General features: G+C 38.6%; 1 protein-coding gene across 1 annotated transcript; it reads left to right on the forward strand.

Moving 5' to 3' along the window:
- The first annotated feature begins 861 nt into the window (after positions 1 to 861).
- CCDC39 (coiled-coil domain containing 39) lies at positions 862 to 19,138 on the forward strand. Its single transcript, XM_058812340.1, has 20 exons — positions 862 to 1,022; positions 1,446 to 1,565; positions 2,605 to 2,751; positions 3,771 to 3,929; positions 4,884 to 4,976; positions 5,063 to 5,191; positions 5,715 to 5,906; positions 7,527 to 7,630; positions 7,943 to 8,075; positions 10,977 to 11,171; positions 11,836 to 12,000; positions 12,567 to 12,704; positions 13,520 to 13,728; positions 14,939 to 15,062; positions 15,775 to 15,934; positions 16,235 to 16,341; positions 17,627 to 17,767; positions 17,902 to 18,081; positions 18,296 to 18,378; positions 18,979 to 19,138. The coding sequence occupies exons 1-20, from the start codon at positions 921 to 923 to the stop codon at positions 19,136 to 19,138; spliced, it is 2,841 nt and encodes a 946-aa protein (XP_058668323.1). The 5' UTR covers positions 862 to 920.
- Positions 19,139 to 19,560: the final 422 nt, after the last annotated feature.

Genomic DNA, 19,560 nt, shown 5'->3' on the forward strand with positions numbered 1-19,560 from the left:
TGTTGTTCAGAGCTGCTGTGGCTGGCCCATCCCTGGAATTGTTCAAGGCCAGGTTTGATGGGGCTTGGAGCAACCTGGGGGAGTGGAAGGTGTCCCTGCCCACGGCAGGGCTGGAATCAAATGAGCTTTAATGTCCTTTTCAACCCAAACCATTCTATGGCTCAGTGATTCCTGCCAAGAGTGCTGTGTCTGCCTTGGTCTGAGAATGGTGGAACTCAGGGGCACAGAGTAATTTACACCCTGAAGCACAGATGGCTTCACAAGGTGACAGGCAAGTTCACAAGGACTGACATTAGTGTTTATGGTCACCTGAGCGCAGCGTGGCTCGGGAAACCCACCTGCTAGTTGTGGAGACAATGCCAAAGGCCTGCTCACAAACAGGACACACACAGTGTACCCTCGCAGACCCCCGTCAGGTGGTGTCCCCAGGGCAGGTGCTGTCAGCCCCAGACCTCTTTGGTGTCCCCAGTGCAGGTGCTGCCAGCCCCAGACCTCTTTGGTGTCCCCAGGGCAGGTGCTGCCAGCCCCAGGCCTCTTTGCTGTCCCCAGCGGCAGATGAGCCGCCCCTCTGCCGGCCCAGGCTCGGTGCATCTGGCTCTGGCAGAGGAGCGGGGGGCTCTGAGGGGCTGCCGGCGGCTCTGGGGCTGACACCGTCCCCTGCAGCACAGCCACGAACGGCAGAGCCCGTGCCCGGCCCGCTGTGCCCCAACGAGCCGCGTCCATCCTGAGCGGGCCCGGCTCGGCTCGGCTCGGCTCGGCCCGGCTCGGCCCGGCCCGGCCCGGCCCGCGGGCGCAGCGGGGGCGGCGCCGCCCGAGGCCCCTCCCGGCCGGAGCCGCCGTTGTCGCCGTTGCCAAGCGCCCGGAGCCGCCTCAGCCCCGGCCCTGCCGCAGCCCCGGCCCTTGCGGGCCCCTCCGCGACCATGGAGAACCCCACGGCCGCCTCGGTGCTGGCCGACCTGCAGTGGGATCCCGGCTATGCTCTGCCTGTGGCCAACGCCGAGAACAAGGCGCTGGAGGAAGAAGTGAGTGCGGAGAGAGGAGCCCGGCCTTCCCCCGGGCCGGGGAGGGATGGATGGATGGATGGATGGATGGATGGATGGATGGATGGATGGATGGATGGATGGATGGATGGATGGATGGATGGATGGATGGATGGATGGATGGAAACCTCTCGGGTTCCGCGGAGCTGCCCGGGGATCGGGAGGGCGATGCCCGCATCCCCCGAGCCCCGCAGGAGCAGCGGTGTGAGTTGTCCTTTCCCTCGGCAAACTCCGGGTTTTCTCCTGAAATCCCTCATTTCACTGCTTTGGAGGGATGTAGCAGAAACATGCGCAGTTTTCTTACGTTATTTTCTCATTAATACGTGCAGTGACTGTATTTAGGTAATTGCAGGTAATAAACACTTGACCACAAACAGTAACTTGTCGATTCTGACTCTTAAACAGCTGCACAAGTTGCAAAAGGAAAAAGAGGACCTGCAGAATGAGCTGACCAACTGTGAGGAGCGCATAGAGGCGATGACGTCTCATTTGAAAAACGTGAGACAAGAGATAAACTTCTCTCAGGTAAAACACCCACCCCCTGTAGCAGGTCCGTTTAGACAGACAGACCTGTAACCTGAGTATCTCTCTGTGCCTGGTGCCCCTATCTATTTTGCCAGCTTTGTTAGAGATTTGTTAGGCCTTTATTCCAGAATTTCCACAGGAAACAAAAGTTAAGCTACGTACCTCAGTGATATTATTTGATCGTCATTAAGACCACCCAAATTCAAAGTACTGTACCTAGGAAAAAGGCAGGAGGGGTGCATTTTAGATTTCTTCCTGAATGGGGACTTCTGTAGATATTAATAGAAAAAAAAATGGTCAAGGAAACACCAGTGTAAGGGAAAAAAATTATAATCTTTATAATGGTGAAGAATTAGTTGTGAAATGCTGGTGAAGACTTAATTCACAGACCTGAAAAATTAATTGAGATGGTCAAGATCTAAGTCTTTACCTACATTCTGAATTAACCGACCAAAAGGGCTGGTTTAGACTTCTAAAGAGTCTTCAGACAAAGATTTACGCCTTTCAGATAAAATATCCTGGTGAAAAAGTCTTAAGGAACTTCTCTGCAGCTGAACAACTTCTTGGGTTTTTTTGGCCAGGTTCAAGCATTAATTTGAATTAAGGAAAGAAAGGTTAAGCAATATCCAGGTACTGTTATAGCAGGGGAGATCTCTCTCAGCACAGAATGATAGAATAATTTTTATGGTGTGCCTCCTGGATCTGATCACCAGTAATGCCACTGGTGATCAAGAGCATCAAGATTTTGGTGCTGAAATGTTAAGATTCTAAATCTTGGGTGAAAAATCTTAGAATTGAGTTTTTAGGGGCTACAAAAGGGCTACAATCTGTGGATACTTGATACAATGTGTACATATGTATAAATAACAACGTGTATTTAAGATACTAAAATCAAATCAATAAATTTTCTCTGAAAATTCCTTCATTTACATGGTGAAACCATCTCTCCCAAATTTGGGATTCAATTATATATGAAAGAAAAGATTGCTGATGTGTGCCTTTTGTTTATTGTAAAATACTGAACTTTATTATTCTGCAGTCTCTTTACAAAGCCAAAGAGAGTGAAATTGAAACTGAACATCACTTTAAAGCCCTTGCTGAGAGAGAATATGGACGTCTCAAAAACGACATTAAACGACTGAAAGATGAAATAGCTTCCTTGAGAGAAAAGAGAAACACTCAAGAAGTAAGGTTTGAAATGTTTGGAAGGGAGCACCTTTATTGCAAAATTTTATGGCTTGTCCTCACTCGCACATGGTAGTATGTCATTAATAGTTAATTATAACAAAGCTTATAAACTGTAGTAGATGATCTGGATGGGCTTTTCCCTGTGCAGGCAAGTAAAATGACACTGAGGATGTTATTGCATAGACTGGTCAAGACTTAGCAAATATTAATTAGATATTGAAAGAATTCTGTTCTTAATGCCAGATACACAGCCATGCATCCATCTCACTGTGTTTCTAATTCTCACAGGTATTTTCTCAATGGTTTAAAAATCAAATGGTTGGTGGCAAATAATCTCTGCATAAAATAAACTTGGGTCATGATTTCAAGATGAAAGATTTGGTTTAAGTTACAAAGTAATCTAATACTACTCAGTTACAGGTGGTCTTCTGGGTTTGAAACTGTCTCTTTTTCTTTCTATTCATTATTTAATTATTTTTTTAGATTTGCTCTTTTTCTTCTTAAGTCTGTTTGTAACTCCAGTCTCTCAGAATGGGTAGCAGGATGAAGATATTCACACTGTTCATCTGGATCTAGATTCTCTCATTTTTGTGTCAGGATGTCTCTTCACAGTCATGTGAAGAGGTCACATTTGAAAATTGATATGTAGGATAAGGGTCCGACATAAGGTCTAAAAACTCAGTGAGTGAGGGAGAAACTTTCCCTTTGGATGCCTCAGATCAGTTTATTATATGGAACAAATACCCTGCAGATGGGTATATCTTGCCAGAGGTTGACTTTAATGTTTAAAATTATTTGCATTTTAAATTTGTGGCAACCTACTGGCTTGTTTCTTCTTTAAGACCAGGATGTCCAATAGCATTCCTCAAGTATAATTAATAAAAAAGAAAACTATCAAGTCTGTGGACAAGACGTGGGCAGACTTGTTACCAGTAGCTTGAACTGGATGCTTCAATTACTATTCAATGGATATTAGATATTTGATATTGAGCCTTTAATTTTCTCTTCTTTTATTAGAATACTATAATAAAGCACACTAAGAAGCTGGAAAACTTAAAACAACAGATGGACTGGGATGAGGAACTTCTGGAGAGCTGGCTAAAGGAATTAAACCGCACAGATAATGACGCCAGTGCAATCCAGAAGTATGCACTGCAAGATGAAGGGAAACTAGGAGTAAGTAGAAATGACAGCAACTTTCAGAAACCAAAGGAAGAATCATTTTATCAAGTCAGATAAAATGAAGACAAGATTTTGTACAGCACTGCTTTGAACCTGGTTTCCATTTGGCACAACGGTGCAATTCCATATGAGACTCATTTTGAAGTTGAGAGAGCAGGTTTTACAATAATGAGAGACACAATTGAAGACATTAATTTGCTTATTCATCTGCATAAGATTTAAGTTTAAATTTTTTTGAGAGGATGCACAAATAGATAATGAAGTCTAGAAAACAGGGCCACTGAATTAAAAGAAGTTAGTTCAAAAATTCACCCAAGTATGAGTGAATAGTGTAGGATTTCCCTTTAGAACTGAATTTATTACTATTGCTGTTGCATTTATTAATATTGCTGAGAACAAATTACAGATGCTTCAGTAAAGCTATCTGGGATAATGGAAGACATAAACATATATGTCTGTATAAAGAGGAATTCCAGTCAAAAGTTCAGAGTTTATAAGGGTGAGTTCCCAAGTATATTATTAATAAAGAGGTAAGTAACCCTGGTTATTACTCTTTTTAAATATTCTTTTTTCTTTATTTATTAATATTATTATTTTAAAATTTTCATTAAATAGAGTAAGGAGAAATTTGATTTTTATTCATTAAATACTTAACCCAAAAACTTTGGTTTACACAATCACTCTCACTGCTGTATGCCAAGGACACTACACACACATTTAAACACAGTTGAGGGTTACTTTGGTCTTGCTGAAGTTTGGTTCTTATGGCCAGTTGTATTGACTGAAAATTTGGGAGGCTATGATGTAAATTTTTTGTTATCTAAAACACAATAAAATTGATGCCTCAATAATTTAAGTCCTGTTTTTTGCAGGGCTTTAAGAATTTATAAAATGTGATCTATTTTCAAATACTTCATTTTCAAATATTTCCATATCCTTTCATTTTAGGCATTAAACCTTCAGATAGAAAAGTTGACCATGGAAGCAAACCAGAAGCGCAGAGCTCTGGACAATGAGCTTACAGAAACCATCACAGCCCAGGTTTGTGCTTAAGGTTCTCAAAGATCCCTTGTTTCTATGTGGCATTTTAAACTTCAGAAATCATGGAGGTGCTTTCTTTTAAACAGATGGAGCTTGACAGAGCAGCTGAGGATTTTCGCAGGGTTCATCAAGAAAGGCAAGAAGTCATCAGGCAGTGGGAGAATGCAATTCATCAGATGCAGAAAAGAGATCAGGAGATAGATCAATGTGCTTTGGTAAAACTGCTGTAACTGATCCATTTCTGGGGTTTGGGTTTGATTCGGGATGCTTTTTTTGTTTATTATTTAAAATCAAAACTCCAGTATAATTTTCTGGGTAGCTAATGTTTTACTTAACCTTTCAAAATGCACAATTTTCACTGCGTAGCTATACATCTGTCAGGTAGTAAGCATCATTAATGCTGGTAATTTTCCTGTTTAATTTCATCTGTTTCAAGTCTACCTGAAGTTCTGCTTAGCTTCTTTTTTTCCCAATTCAATCAATAAAGAATTATTTTATTTTCATAAGAGTTTACAGTGTCTTTTTGTTTTTAAATTATTAGAATATTTTGGAAGTTTCCTGTCCAAAACCACTGTAGTGTTTGGTGTGATATATCCATGGAATAAAGTAATTTTAAGAATGATAACTGGGCTGTCTCAGGAAAATAGTAATCATAATAGGAATTGATCTTCTGGTTGTACCCTTTATTAATCTAACACAACTCATGCAAGCAAATCTAAAAAGTTTTTATCCTGACAGCTAATTGCAGAGATAAAACAGGAGATCCGAAACAAGGAAATTTTGCTGAGAGAGAAGACTGCCTTTTTGGTAAATGAAACTGTTAATAACATGGAGTATGAAAAGAAAATCCTCACTGCTGAGCGGGAAGCAAACAACCTCCGAAAGGAGTTCCAGGCTCAGGATGCTCGAAGGACTCAGCTGCAGGATGAGGTAAGGGGACCAAACAGTTCAGGAAAACAGAATGAAACTAGAACTGAGCACCAGATGGAGGAAATACAGGAATAGCATCTCCTTTTCTCTGGTTTTATACTAGGCTCGTAATAATTCACCAAAATGTTGCTTTTCTCAGCCAAGTCCTGTTTATTGGGATCTGAGCCCTCAACTTAATCCAGTCATTGAGAGTGGTGAAAAGATTGGAATGTATTCTCTGTTGTATGGGTGTAAAATGGATAAATTCTCTCTTAAATGGTCTAACACTGTTAGATGCCTCAGGAGGCTTCTTTCCTTTAGCAGACATAGACTGCAGTATTGGATAAAGATGAGAGAAATCTCTTCCAGATTCCAAACAATTCCTGTCCTGTGCTCTCAGGGGAGTGAGTTGATGGCCTGGTAGTGTGGTTACAATTCCTGGGGAGAACACCCACTGCTTTCACATGGATTTCTAATCAAAAAGGACAGGGCTGCCCTGTGAACAAGCCATGCTTGATGCTGTCCGTACTGAATTTGAACTTAAACTTGGGAATGAGCTGCACTGCTTAATTACTTAAATGCCTGTAGAAGTATTTCTAAGAAGTAATTCAAGTTTCATGGCTCTGCTGAGAAGGGATACACTTGTATTACCTGAGTAAGTTTTTTCTTAACAAGAAAATGGTAACACTGGGGTACTCAGCAAGCTTGGTGATTTTTGAAAAACCCTGCATCTGCTGTTGCCTTAACTTTGGGATAGCTTTTCTGTAGCAGGTGGTTTATAGACTGATCTCCTAATTAAACTGTAGGTAGCTCAAACAAGGTGTAGGCTATTAGATTACCCTGTAATTTATGCAAGCTTGAGGGTTTGTAGAATTGGTCGGTTTTCATCTCAAGCTGTGAGATTCTTGCTTGAAGTTTTTCACAATTAATACTCCATGATGAGATAGTAGAACAGTCTCCCCTTATTAGAATATCTGTGGGATGCATGTGAGAAACGAGGAGGGAAGGAGACAGTTCAGCCAACAACTTGTGACCTCTAAGAAACCTGCTATACAAGCTCCTGATCAGTTTTCTTCATCTGTGAAAGTGAAAACAATTAAACTTATGCTGCTAAGTGATACTGTGAAGATTAAAGAGCTACTGATTGTATTCCTATCCTATTTAATAAGTGTATGCTGGCATGTATTTTTTACCAAATTAAATATCTGTGTATTTTTGTCACAGTGATTTCTTAATCAAAATAATTTTATGTATCCAGCAAAGTTTGACACAGAAATGTTTATTAGATATATAAGGCTATCCATGTCCACAAAGAACCTCAGCCAAGTCAACTGTGCAATATAAAACTATGGTTCCACTTACACAGATGCTGTTGGACAAGAATTGCAGTCCATAGCACCTCCATAATTCATAATTCTTAATTATTATTATTTTCACCAGTACTCATACTGTGTAATTAGTCTATTGAATTTACTAGCTGGGCCAATTTACAGTACCTCAGAATTTGCAGCACTCCTCATTTGGAGAGCACTGTTTAAAAGCAATGGAATACTTTCCAATAAATAGGAAATATAATTTTAAGTGTCTTAACATGTACCAAAGTAAGTAAGAGCTTTCTTGCTCAATTTTGTCATTTATTAGCTGCAGAATTTGAAATCTGTTGTGAACAGAACTGCTTCTGATCTAGAGTCTTTGAGAACACAAATTACCAATCTGAAGAAAGAAATTCAGGGAAAACAAGCCAGGTAAGAAACAGACATTTAAAGATAACATTTGTAAGGATTAATAATACAACCAAATACTTGAGATAGAAAAGAACCTTAAATAATGTGGATGACTGAAACCTCCAACTTTCTGGTTATTCATGCATAGATTTGGCACTGAGTAATTTAGGCAAAATGCTCTTGGTAATCCTTGTTTTTAAAGGATGGGGGAAAAACAATCAGAGCCTTGCTTATCACAGATTGAAGTTTAGACTGAGGCTCAGTCAGATTTGCTGCTTCCTTTTGGCAGCATTGTCTAGGGAACCTACATTTAACCTCTGTTATTTTGTTTAGCTTAAAACTTCTTAATGAAAAAAATGCAAATCTTTCTGATAAACTGAAGCTTGCAATTGAGGAGACACTCACAGCAGAAGAGAAAGCTTTGAAGCTGGAAGAAATATTGAAAGAAGAAGAAAAAAGTGTTGAGGTAAAATGTTTTTTGTGGTTTCTAGAAATGAGGAGTTGTTTGTATTTGCAAGCTTTATATTTTAAAATTATCTCTTTAATTAAAAAAATTTCTATTAAAATGAAATTAAAGTATTGATAGGACATGTAGCTATTTCATCAAATATTGAAGTGTGCATGTAGATATATCTGTGCTGAGAAAACTCTGAAAGAAAATAAATTATCCTAGTAATTCCAACTATATTAGTTCAGGATACTGATACCCATCAATAGATTTTTTAACGAGTGAGAATCTTGTCAGGATGACTTTTCAGTATCACTGCCACCAAAAACTTCTTGGCTCTAGTAAAACACCACCAAAATTTATAAACCTGCAAAGAGCTGCAGGCAAACAGTTTAAAAATATTTAGAAATCTTTTAATCAGATTTGGCTGGCCTGGTCTGCTCTTCATTATTTTAATTCTACTACATGACACTCTGACACATCCAACTTGTGGACTGTTAAATAATTACTGGCTCACTTTAGATTCATTTTTGTGAATAAAGATTTTGATCTGGGAAGTGACATATACAAGCTATAATAAGGTGACTTTTTTTTAACATGCCTAATAATACCTTTCTAAAACTGAAAGCCCACTTCTTAGGCTGCAAATTAAGTATAGGGAAAAAAATTCTGTATCATCTGCTTAGCTGTAAAGAGCTTTTGAATAAATGCAGTGTTGTAATGCAATCTTCTGAACTTTCCTGCGTTTCAGGAAATCCTTATACTGTTTTGTCATTTTGCTACTAATTCTCTTAAAGTATTTTCAGTACTTAGCTTCTGACTGAACATGACAGAAATATTCTTTTACATTTTGCTGGAAAACTGAGCACTGGATATTCTGAAGCTTTCATTGCTCCAGAATGACCAGGTTAAATTAATGTGGCAGCAGGTGTCCCACATGACTGACAACAAAGCTGTACCTCTGCATGCTCTCTCATACCACTGTATGCTCTCTTTTTTCTTCTCCATTTTATGTTTCCTAGAGCATGCATGTGAAATGATGCCTTGCAGTAGAGTGAATGTCATTTTTCAAACTTTTTAACTCCACAGGCATTAATCACACATTTTAAATACACTTTCAGAAACTAGAGATGGGATGTCTTTCCTTTATAGAGAGTTTCTTAAATTACAGGCCTTGCTGTTTTGGCTTTTCAGATAATTTGAAAACAAGTAATGATGTAGCATTTCATTAAAATGAAAACCTTCTTTTCTTCCCCTTCAGACAGTTTCCAGGGTGGCAAAAGCCTTAGCAGGTTTTCTTTACCCATGTCTGTGGCAGATAACCTAAGATGACATTGAGCCTGGCAGCTCCACAGCTGCAGGGGAATATTTTAGCAAGGATGAACTGTTCTTGAACAATGTCTGTAATGTATTAGTCAGAAGCCTCCCTTCCATCACCATTAGACACACATGGCTATTTGCTGCATCTGTTAATTTGCTGTGAAGAGATATTTACAGGAACAATGTGGATGAAATGTCACTGTTTTGCTCTCTAGTTCTGTGGTACTTCTCCCTGCTCAATTTGTAGCAAAAAACTGTTGAACGGTGAGGCTCATTGAATGTCTTATCTCTTTTAACAACTTTACTTAAAGGGAGAGCAACAATTTCTGTTCAAAAAACTAATTCAGATATGCAGTAAGGACCATGAAGTGAAGGTCAAATTACGATCTAGTGTCAGTGGATGAATTTATAATTGTTATTAGCATCAGAAATACAGCTCAGAATTTGGCACTTGCTTAAAAATCAGTTTGCTTCCAGAAGAAAGTTCCTTTGTTCAAGCATGATGCAAAGCCTACTGACATGTCCTACAGTCCATAATAATTTCATATTAAACTTACACTTGCCTTTTACATCTGGAGTTTTGAATTTGGAATTGCACTTACAGCAAGTTCAACTACAAAAAAAAATCTGTTGGGTAGAATGGGCAATGTGATTACAAACCCTTAGAGAAGGCATTAAATTACCTTTTACCATTTTTTAAGCCAGTAAGATGGTTACATACATATTAAATCCAGAATAAACACATTGTTACTCAATGTAGAGAAGTGATTTCTCAGGTGTTTTGCATATTAATTTAAATGTACATCTTCAAATTCTGTACCAGACTTGAGTTGAATGTAAATGAGTCCTTTGGAACAGGAAGGGGAAATCACATCACTTGTTGTAGGATGTGAAACTGGTACGCTCAATGGCCTGAGCTTTGGAAGGGCTTTGGCTACTTATGTGGGAGAGGTGGAAGGAGGGAGGGAAAGAATAAAATTGTTTTCCCTATTAGGGTTATAAAAAGAAAATAATCTCAATTTTCATTGTTTTCAGTCCATTTCAGGTTATCTGAAATGTTCAGCATTATTTTTTATCCTGCTAAAACTTCATTTCCTGCACTGTGTTAATGCCAACTTACCTCTGAATGATTTTAGAAAGTGTTATTTTTCAAAATTATTCCATCTTAGATAAACACACATGTACATATTTGTGTACACACAGTGTTACAAAATTTAATAAACCATTGAAAAGCTTTGTATTATATTCCTGAAATATTCACAGATGCTGGAGGTAGTAAGGAGATTTTTTTTTAAAAGAATGACAGGAATTTAGATTTCTGAAAGGCTGAAAAGAAGACCACTCCTATAACTGGGAAAAAAAGTCATGTAATTGTAGGGTAGGATTAGATTTTTAAAAAATGAATAAAAAATATTACTTTCTCTTTAAGTCAAATAGATTTTTTGCCAACCATTTTGAAGACTTACAAAATTCCACGTTCATATTAATGGATATTGTAATAATATATTTCTCTCTATGATTAATAAAAACAATTTCTCAGAAATGAATTTATGTGATGAATTACTTATTTCTTCTACTTAATGATCAATTTGTCACCAGGAAAAAGAAAATGAAATGAGACAGTTAAAGGATCTACTTTTCAAGAAGACTCGGGAGTTAAAAGCGCAGAGTGAAAAGGAGAAGATTATTCTGGCAGAAATTGAGGGAGGTCAAAAAACACTTAAAAGTCTCAAGAGTCGACTGTGCAAACTTGACACAGATCTGTTAAAACAACAAGAATTAATATACAACCAGGTAAAATAATAATGTATTTTCATACTATGATTGTTTCTTGAGTCTACTGACAGCACATTGTTTGAATTCTGTAATCTTGAGCAGTTTTCCATTTTAGAAATGTTATGCAGTATCATTTGAAGGCTGCATTTATTTCTGTTTCTAGATGTACAGATAAAATTGAAATTACTGAAACTTGACAAAGTATATCACCTACATTTTGCACTTGTGTGTTTCATTATTTTTTGGATCTGCTGCTTTTACAACTAATTCCTAAAATCTGTTCTTTACTTTGATCCCTCTGAACCACAGACACCTCAGGGTATATTTTTAAAGCAATACAAGAGGTACATGCCAAAATCCTGTTATTTACTAATTGGATTATGTGCATATTTCCTATGCACCACTTTGAAAATTTGCTTTTATATCAGCATCCACTGGTAGCAACAAGATGGCAACTCCACTGTAAGCTTCCCTACAGCAGCTGCGCTGAGTGTGCTTTGTTACTCTTCTAGAAGATTACCCCAAACCATCACTGCTCATCAGTCATCTGAGATATTTTGCTAATGAGGTCTAAAAGCCAGAAAACAATAGCTTAATTGGGTGACTGTCTTAAAGCCAACATTTAGATCCAAGTTTATTGCTTATCTCAGACTATTAATTCTCTTCAAATTTATTTTAACAGGATTTTTATATTCAGCAAATACAGAGACGGCTGTCACGGTTAGAAGGGGAGATTAATTCAGATGAAAAAGAAGTTTTGGAAGGAAAAGTTGCTGAACTTAAGAAAACTTTAGAAGAAAAGAAAAAGGCATATGATGCTCTACAGTCACTGTACAGGAAACTTCAGGTAACTGCCTTAGAACATATTTGACTGTGTTTTATTTAGAACCCTCAGCAAATTAAGTAGATTGGATCTTAGTAATGAAGAAGTTGGTAGTAGGCTAAAGGGTATCAGAACTTTGTGTAACCCATGCGGAAAATTTCATAAATTCCCAATAACTTCCAAAAAAAGAGATTATTACTGCCCAAGTGAGACACCTTAGCATGAAGACAAGCATTGAATGTTGGAAAGACAAGCTGAGCTTTCATCAATGTGTGACTGACGCCTTGCAAATGTCTGAGTTTATCATTAGGTCCATGCAGAAATAGGAGAATGCTGTTTTGTAACGCTATTACTTTTATAGTTTTCATAAATTCTTAAGTACGGTTGCATTTAAAGTTGTCCAAATTCCCCGTGTAGCACTCTGCATGAGGTCATGCCATGCAGTTTGCAGAGCAGCATATTGGACACATCATGGTGATGGTTCTGATTCCAGGACTTAAAAACATCTCATCTCATTTAAAATTACCTGGTAGCTTTTGTTGCAATTTACATTCACTGAAATAAGCTCAATTTAACCTATTTTGAAACAGAGTGATATCCAAATCACCAAGAGAACAATTGATAAGACAAGAGAGGAAACAAGTGGTTTGATAGAGAAGATAGAAGAACTTACACTTTTCAATGAGAGATCACTTCAGGAGTTAAAAAAAGCAAAACACATTAAGCAGGTACAGTATTACTTTGCAACTTTACTAATACAGGACGCTGTTGTTTGTTTGGGGTGTCATCTGCCTTCCACAGTGTTACATCCTTACAAACATTAGTACACCTTCTGTAGTTTTCTAATTTACACTTCTTTACCAGACTTGGAGTCATCTTCATCACTATCATCTTACTAGGCAAAGTGTTGCTTCTCCTCCCTCCACAGCAGGAAGTTTGATGAAATATCAATTTAATCCCACATTAGTTATACTACAACATCCACCAGGTCAGGGAGTGTTGCTGGTTTTTCCCCTGAGAAACAATTAGCTTTAAAATAGAAAATATATTTACTGCTCAAGGATGTCTTTACATAACACTGAGTTTTTACTCTCAAGCTGTGATGCCTACTAATAAGTTTGGCACAGTGTTGCTATTAAACTGTAAGCAGGTTTTTTCTAACAGATTATTTGAATCAGTTTGTATTCCAGTTTAAGGAATTAGAAACACTGTGTAAATCCTTTCCTCACATTTTGACAAGCAGAAGAATAAAATTCTCACTCCTCCTCTTACTGCACAATTTTTTTTTCTGCAGTAGCCTTCCTAAAGGAAGCACTGACATAGTAGCAAAAAGCAAAGTAGCAGGGGAAAGAGTTTTGCCTTTGACTTCACTGGTGCACTCCCTCATCAATGAAAGCTCTTCCCCTAAACATGGAACTTTTTTGAGTTTTACAGTTGTGTATATATTAAAGGTAAAATTATGAATAAATATTAACTAACTAAATTATAAATAATCTTAATTAAAAGAATATTTCTTATTTTGATACCATTTGGCACTGATTAGGAGATGATGGTGGAAGATAATCTCTTAAAACTAGAACTGAAGCGCCTTCGAAATACTCTGTGTAATAAAGCAGAGAAAGTTCTAACACTGGAAAAACAACAATTGGAGTTAAAGAAAGTCATAGCAGAAAGAACTGAGGAAATCAGGATCCAAAAGGCAATGCTGGATTCCCAGATAAGGCTGCTGGATCAGGAACGGCACCAGCTGAGGTAACTGTTCTAACAAAAATTCAACTTGTAGCTTTGACCAAGTGCATTTTTTATGGGGACTTAGTAAAAAGAGAAGCATTTTACCCAGCTTCACCATTAGATAAATTGAAGATTAAATAAATCTTGCTCAAAGTTATCTACCAAGACAGCTGAGGCCAGCAAGAGATCCCATATGTGACCCCCCAGGCTGCAGCTTTGACCCCTTGGTGAACAGGAGATCAGTGGCCTTGCTGTGTGTGAGTGAGGAGCCTCAGCAGAAGTGAGAGGAAACCTCAGTCACAGACATTTTTTTACAGTAAACACTATGTGTGTGACTCTGCCTTTTTCAAAATAATCTGGACGTGTGAAACCATGTATCTGGAGGTATGCCAAAATATATGAGACAGAAAAGTTGCTTTTAGAGATGGTTTACTCCTACCTGCTTGATAAAACTGCAATTTCTTTGATTCAAACAGTTAGACTGGTTTGCTTTGTGGTGTATTTCATTTGGTTGAACTTTTTCTTCTTTTTAACTAATAAAGTTTCCATTGTGTGTGCTATATAACAAATTAAATCTTATTAATTACATATAAACCCTCTTATAAAGCAATGACATAGAAATAACATTTCCCTCCTGTAATAATCAGCCCAAAGCATCTGGGATGGCTTTAGCCCTGAAATCCCAGTATCTAGATTCAGCCAAAAATAAACACTCAGCAGCTGAGCTGCCCTGCTGCCCACACCCCTCCCAATGGGAATGAGAGTGATTTAGTGTGACTGAGAGCACAGACTGTGACCCTTTGGTGTCACCCAGCTGTTGGATACTCCCAGAGTCAGATCTGGGTTTGTTCCTGGCTGTTCTCACACCCATCCTGCCATGGGAATGTTAAGATACCATCAGCTGGAGCAGCTGGGGCAGCTCTGGGAGTGCATTACCAAACATGTAAATTTGGGCAAGGACTGTGGCACAGCCTCCTGGGATGCAGTGATCTGGGATGTGAAAACAGATTTAACTCAGTTTAGGTCTTCAAAAGGCACATAGGTAACCAGAACAAGGGATGTTTGTGGCTGGGAAAGCACAGAAAACCACCAAGACCTGTAGCAGCACAATTCCTGGTACAGGCTGCTTGAATGACACCAGGAATTTAAACTGCTGCAGCAAGAATTGCCCTCAAAACACTACCAGACAAACATTTTCTCAACCCATTTACTTTCTCCCCAAACAAATCAGTGCTGAATTTCAAGATCGCCTATGGAAAATTGATAAACTGAAACGCAAATACGAAATTTTTACTCTTTCCATGATGCCACCTGAAGGAGAGGAGATGAAAAGTCAGGCCTACTATGCAATTAAGGTATTTTATCAACATCATTCATTATAATTCAATTATTTAAGCTATAGATTTCCCCGGGTTCTTAGACAACCTCCATGCCTACTGCCTACTTGGAGTCTAATTGTTTTATCTGACACCACTGGTTATTGAAATGATACAGTAATTTCACAAGAATTTATGTGGAGCTTTAATTCTGAGCACTTTGAAAACTTCAGTGCTCATTAGTTTACAAATACAGAAGAATTAGTGGTCAAGTTATAATCCACTTTGAACTGGAAAGAACTTTATTGAAATCTCACGGGACCTTAAGTTCTTTCTACCTTTCATTTTACTATATGGGGTTTATACCTTGAAGAATGTCCACTTTCCCCTTTCACTTACCAACCACCTATGTATACTTCAGCTTTTCACTGGAAAAAAGAGAAAATCTGTCTTTATCCAAAATGTAGTACCCTGGTTCTTGAATAAGAATCTATTTATTTTGATCCTCACAAAATACAGATGCTGCTGGCAGGACTAAGTGAGCTCAGGCAGAGAGGCTGGTATCCATAATGAAACACCTCAAAGAACTTCAATACTGTAAATAACTCCTCCTTCCAGTTCCCTAGGCACCCAATCTCAGTTCAAGTGGTTTTAACCCCTAAATATTGCTGTATAATAAATATTTTCTGTATAATTATCTTAATATTTTTGGTATGTCTGCAGTCACCTAAAATAGTGGGTTTGCTTTCAGGCTGCACAGGAAAAGGAAGCACTTCAGCAAGAAGGTGATGATTTGGATGCAAAGATCTGCAAAGCTGAAAAAGAAATCATGGCTATGGAAAACAGTTTGTGTGTACTTAAAAACTGGAACAGACACTACAAAAACTCTCTAAAGGCAGTCCCTGAGACAAGTATGTGAAATAGAAATTAGATAGAAAAGATAACTTAATTCTAAATAATACTTATTATTTAACTTTTGTGCCCTCTGCTGGCTCTGGAACCAGTAGCTCTAAAATCATTCTCCCTCATGAAGTCAGTTACTTTTTCACAGTGATTTGGAATTAGTGGGAGAGTACTTAAAAACCCCTCAACCTAGAGGCACTGAAATACAGCCAACACCAATATAGTAATATTCTGAGATGCAGTTATTTTCAAGTGAAAATTGAGTTGTATGCACAGCAATAATGCTGCTCCATTGTTTGGGATCACAGGTGAGGATATTGAGGAAAAATTGAAACTAGAAAAGGACAAAAAGGATGCTGAGGAAAAATACAAATACAAAAAAAGAAAGATCAAGGAACTTCAAGAAAATATCCAGGTAAATACAAGTAAAGTTCAGTCAGACAAGACTGCAGCATGTAGCTAAATCCATGCAAGTCATCCTAGAGGAAGAATAAGACATTGTGGAACAATTTTTTTTCTGCTCTTTTATTAAGATATGATTTTTAAAAGGTTCTCTATCCCCTTTCAAAAAGTGATTATTTGAATTTTCTTGAATCACACCAAAACTTCAGGGGTTTAGTCACATTCAGCTAGAAGTTTCAGAATCCCACACTGACAGCTGCTGTTCTGGCAGCCACTAAAGCAGCCCCATGTGCAGCACACAGCACCATGGTACCATCCTGCCCAGCACCACAGAGAAAATTCCACACAGCCTGGGACTCTGGCATCTACACCCCAGGATTTTTCTGGAACAGGTTCAGTTTTATCAGCACTGAGGGTGCCTCAGTTAAACAGGATTAAATTAGCTGACATGCAATTTAGCAGGCTGAGCACTGAACGCAGGCAAACAAGAGCATGTGGTCTCAGGCTCCACAGCAAGGAATCACTCGTGGTTCCCCTGGTTATCAAAAAGCCACTTGGACCTTAGGAAAGAGCAACACTTAATTCTGGTGTGTGACATTTCAGTTATACTTTTATTAGGCAGAAAAAGCAAAGGCACATGGTCCTATTCCACAAGATAGTTCCAAGCCCTGAGTCACTGCCTACAGTCAATAATCATTCCCATTGCTTATCTACCACCACAGGACACAGCTCTAATTTCAGAGATGTTATTTCTTAAGGTAAAGTAAAGGGACACAGATCTTCATCAGGGAGTATCAGTCCTGGTATATAATGAGGTGTTACAGCAACCCCATTCCTGCCTTTTAATTTTTTTAAGTTCCTTTTATTTATTTATTAAAAAACCCAGTTGCCCTTATGGAACTGATTTTATTCATTCCAGTCAAAGGTATCCCTCTTCTCCTACAGGAAACAATGTTGGGTTTTTTTCAGGATAGCTTGCACTGGTAAATTGGTAGGGTGCCAAGTAAATAATTTTTGGCCACTATGAGATATATCTGAAAAGACATACCTGCAACTTCATTACCAGTGCCTTCAAGAGAGATGTAAATTACCTGGGAGTTTCTTTGTCCAGGTCTGTATCCACCAAACAGGTGGACTGGCAGAAAGTTTTGAGTTCACATTAGCACTAATTGCTTGAGCTACATTTAGAAACAAGTAGTAATGACAGCAGACCCTTTCACAAATACAAAAAGTGAAATACCAATTGAAATACCAATCCTGCTTTATAAACTAATATTACTGTTCAAATGAATTTGCAGAGCATGCAACAACACTTTGATGTAATACAGATGCAGCAGGCTCTCCTCAAAGAGCAAAAGAAGGAAAAAGAAGCTCTTATTTTCCAGCTGAAGAAAGACATTGAAGAACAGAAGCCAAAACTAAACAGGGTTCTAAAACAGGTTTGTGTGTTTATTGATGAGAGCTTTTAACTTTATACACTAGTGTGGGTTAAACTCTGTGATTTTAACTTAGCAGGTTTCTGAAAAAGTGTTGTATTTTCATAAGAATAATGCTTTAAAATATTTGTGTTAAGTGTTCCAAACTATCTAGAGAAATTGAGTCTCAGAGGGAAGATGGAACAGAAACACTGGAAGAGAGAGACATTCATCTTCGGGAGCTGAAAGCCTTCAGCAAAACTGTCAACCAAGTGATAGCTGATGTTCTAGAAGCAAATCCTGATTTAATTGCAGCCTTTCAAATGTACTTTGACAAGGTGAGCTTTCTACTTAACTGCCACCAAAATCTTGAGTGAGAGCTCCAGCCTAGTACTGAGTGTCTTTCAAGGACAACTCACAATATGGGAAAGCAGGGAAGATTCACCTGCTTCCAACATCTCTGCAAATGCCAAGCACTGTGAATGCTCCTGATATCCCAATCCTGTTATACAACCAACAGGTCAACTTGTTTTTTCTTTTCAAATTTTCTAGTACAATTTAGAGCTTCCTGTGGCTCTTTCTCCCAGTGGTAGTCAGACTTCTATGTCCCTACAGAGCTCACTACCTTCTACCAGGTAAGTTCTAACACTCCTGGGTTGCTTTTGGGTTTTTCTAAGATCAAGTTTAAACCAGCAAAATTAGTCCATAACTGAAAGAATTCTTTACTCTTGAAGGTCATCTCAGTTTTCTTTTTGCTGAAGACTGTAAAAACTGTTTCCTTACTCTGTCCTTAAAGTTTACTACAATCTTCTAGCACATGGGTTTAGATAACCATCGGCTTAGATAACCCAGTAATTACAGAATTGCATTTACTTTTGTTCACTGTGCTCTAAATAAAAAAAAGTGGTTTGATATTATAAAAGGACAATCTTGAGCCACATTTTACAGTTGGTAGGGTGAACACCCCTTCCTAATTAAATAGAGAAGATACTGATGCTTTTACTGGTACTTTTTCCCCTGTTCAGTGTATGCTCAAATAGAACCTGTGTCATGCTGACCCAGTTATGAGCCAAAATTCTCGGGGGTTACTGAAGCCATTTAGTGCTACAGAAATCTTTTAGGGAATTTCTGGAATGAACATGGCTACTGGGTGGCTTCATTGTGAGCCACCCCTGGCAGCACTGCTTTAGATGCAGGGATTTCTGTATCCTAATTAGTAAATGTTTGTCTTTCAGAGCTCCTACTAGAAGAACTTCAGCCTCTACTGAGGTTTCACCACCCAACGTGGTGGAGCTGACCCTGCCCATCCCCACCCCTGAGGAAGCAGCAGCTCTTGACTCACAGCCAGCCAGCAGGGGCAGCATCTCTGGGATATCTGAACGCAACAAGAGTTAAGTCATTTTTTACAGGCCACTGTAGTTGAGATTTCTTACTTTCTGCAACAAACTTTTATCCATGAAGTTACCTGGAAGACTTGCAGCTGAAGTACAATTGTCATTGTGTGGTTCTGCCACTCACCTCTGCAGATCTCCCTGGAAACCATGTAAAACCTTTTCTTCAGCAACACCGCTGCTGCCTCCAAGCGCTTGTAAACAAATCCCCCTCACAGCCCAAACCAAGGGTTCATGCTTGAGCTTACCTAGACAATAAATGGTGTTGCAAAACTTGCTCTTCTGCTTCAAGTTGGGTTTTGGATTTTTTTACATTACTCTCAGAGAACATGCAATACACTTGCCTTCACAGACACAGCACCATTCCATGGAGTAGACAGCTAATGTAAAGGTTCGCTGGGATAAAACATCCCAGCAACATTCACA

The sequence above is a fragment of the Ammospiza caudacuta genome, chromosome 11, assembly GCF_027887145.1.
Source record: "Ammospiza caudacuta isolate bAmmCau1 chromosome 11, bAmmCau1.pri, whole genome shotgun sequence".
In the NCBI taxonomy this organism is placed as follows: domain Eukaryota; kingdom Metazoa; phylum Chordata; class Aves; order Passeriformes; family Passerellidae; genus Ammospiza; species Ammospiza caudacuta.